This window comes from Augochlora pura, unplaced genomic scaffold, assembly GCF_028453695.1.
Source record: "Augochlora pura isolate Apur16 unplaced genomic scaffold, APUR_v2.2.1 APUR_unplaced_3347, whole genome shotgun sequence".
NCBI lineage: Eukaryota > Metazoa > Arthropoda > Insecta > Hymenoptera > Halictidae > Augochlora > Augochlora pura.
In genome coordinates this window covers 1-2,419 of record NW_027583594.1, presented here as the reverse complement: position 1 = coordinate 2,419, position 2,419 = coordinate 1, and the positions used below count along the sequence as shown (strand labels likewise).

The 2,419-nt window shown below is 43.9% G+C and overlaps 1 protein-coding gene across 1 annotated transcript; it reads right to left on the bottom strand.

Moving 5' to 3' along the window:
* Positions 1-462: 462 nt before the first annotated feature.
* On the bottom strand, positions 463-892 carry LOC144477752 (uncharacterized; the record flags this gene model as incomplete). Its single annotated transcript, XM_078195492.1, has 1 exon — positions 463-892. A coding segment is annotated over exon 1 (430 nt), but the record flags the coding sequence as incomplete, so codon positions are not given.
* Positions 893-2,419: the final 1,527 nt, after the last annotated feature.

The following is a 2,419-nucleotide window of genomic DNA, read 5'->3' as shown; positions in this document are numbered from 1 at the left end:
CAAATTCTAACGCAATCTTGACATATCTGTAGCAAATTCTAACATAGCATTGGCATAACTGTACCAAATTCTTAGAAACAAGTACCTGGAAGTTAAATGTTTACCAAAAGATTGCCGAGGGTAGTATAAATAATAAATGAAATGGATTGACGTCACTTACAATGGTTACGATATAATCGACGCGTTTCAACATTTAAAAAATCAGACTTTTGTTTAGGGGACCAAAGTTTTTCGACTTTTTGTTACATATTCTCATAGATATCGATGAGAAAATACCGATAATGAAAATCCCAATGCGCGGAGTTCGTTAGTTAAAAAGTTACAGGCACCCAAAGTCGACGACACTATAGCGTGCCGCCATATTGTCGCGTAATCTCTTCGCAACATGGCGTCGCGCTCGCTCGAGAACGCTGCCAGTTAATTCTAGCCAAATAGCTCGTAGCTCATTTCACGGTTACTTACGTTCAACGTTGGCGAACCTGTACCGGTTCATCAGCAGGTACTCCTCCTCGAGTAGCACGTCGATACCGACGATGTTGATGTCGCGCAGCGCCCAGAACAACGCGGCGTTCGCGAACGTGCGAACGTCGGTGGTGATCCGTACGTCCATCATCAACAACGTGACTTCCTCGCAGACAGTTTCGAGAACCAGCGCGGCGACCACTTGGTCGATGTTCGACGGATCGAACGGCAGCTGTTGGAGCGAGTTCGCGATCCTCTCCTTCGCTTCCATTAATTGCTCCTTGGTCTCCGATATACGGTGCAGCTGGTCACGTTCTTTCATTGCGGCACGTAGATCGAACTTCCCCGGCAACAGTGTTCTACGCGGTAGACTTGCTATATCAGTGTTCACAGGGATATAAGTTACGCTTCGGGGGGCACGCGTGCGCATTTAAAACTTTCGAAATAGTTTCCTTTCTTTTCTGAGCGGTATCTATATTGCCAGGAATTAGACCGATAGATCGTTTTTAGAATAATTAAATTGTTTATCGAAGATATTTGCAACGTTGGTTTTTATTTCTGAAGAAGCTCGAATGTAAATTGCAGAATTTTGTTAACGAGTGTATAATTCGTGCAACGTTCTGCTTTTTTGTATAAACAGCTTCGAGTCTGTTCATCGATAAATAATAATAGTAATAATAGCAATAATAACGATAATAATAATTATTCGTTTTAAAATGTATTATTCAATATTATGTCGGTTGAAAATGTATCTAAAGTCTAAATGCGGATTTAAAATGTATATAAAATGTAAGTAAAATAGGCGTAAAACGGACGTAAAACGGACGTCTTTCAGCCATTCAGCGCTCATCGTTTAACTAAAAATAATTACTAAGAATCACGATATCCCAAGTTATTTATACAAATCACTATTTACACCCGCTTTTTGAAGGTTTCGCGGCGCGTAGCCTCGAATCTCGAGAACTCGAAACTTCTCGAGTGGTTTTCGCGGAGTCGATGTTGCAACCCCCACGCCTCGAATTTCTTGTCTCGCTGTTTCGAGACAGGACACCGCTGTATCGATATTATATTGGGTTGGCAATTATTAACATAATTTTCCTAAAAAATCGTCACGAACTTTCCCAATACTTAGTCAACCAAATACTTAGTATCCAACCCAATATATCGACCTCTATGAAAAAACTCTACGATGCCAGTCGGCGAGAGAAGATCGAAGCAAGGGCGAGAAGTGGGAAGAAGCTGGAAGGGAGGGGGCGGTGAAGCGGTGGAGGCCGGCGAGGGGACAGGAGTCGGGCAATTAAAAACGTCCGAGGGAGCGGCGAGGGGCGGCGACGAGGGGGGTCGCCGGGTCAGCTCTTTTGATAATGAATCCCCGTACGTTTGTATGACGCTTTAAAAAATTTACGACACTTGCTTTTTACCGGGGCCGAAACGAGACAGGGGAGAGAGGAGCGGAGAGGAGAGAGGGGGAGGGACGGGGGACGCCGGCGAAAAATTTGAATAATTTATTTTCTCGGCCGTTCTTCCGAGAACGCTCGCGAAATAAATTCTCATTAATTTCGCGGACGTGGGAGGGGATGGGACTCGTCGCGATAACCGTGCACTCTATCCGCCTAGCGTTGCGCTTAATTGCTTCTTATAAATGCGCGTTTCGCGGCGCGGCGGGTCCGCGTTGCGAGACGGAAGAAACGCGGCGGTTGGACGTTTGCGTTTTACGTTTTATTTTGATGTTTTACGAGATACCGGTTCGAAGGATTTATTTATTTTGGTCGCCGACGTTTATTCGGGGGTGGTTTAGAAGGGGGTGAAGTATGAATCTTTTTGGTATCGCGTGAAAGAGAGCGTCTTTTGAGCTGATTTGGGGACATGGTATTTGAGACTATTTTGTGCTAAGTTACAATTTATAATAACAATTTATAAACCAGAAAAATAGGAAAAATAATATGTCTGCAAGAAT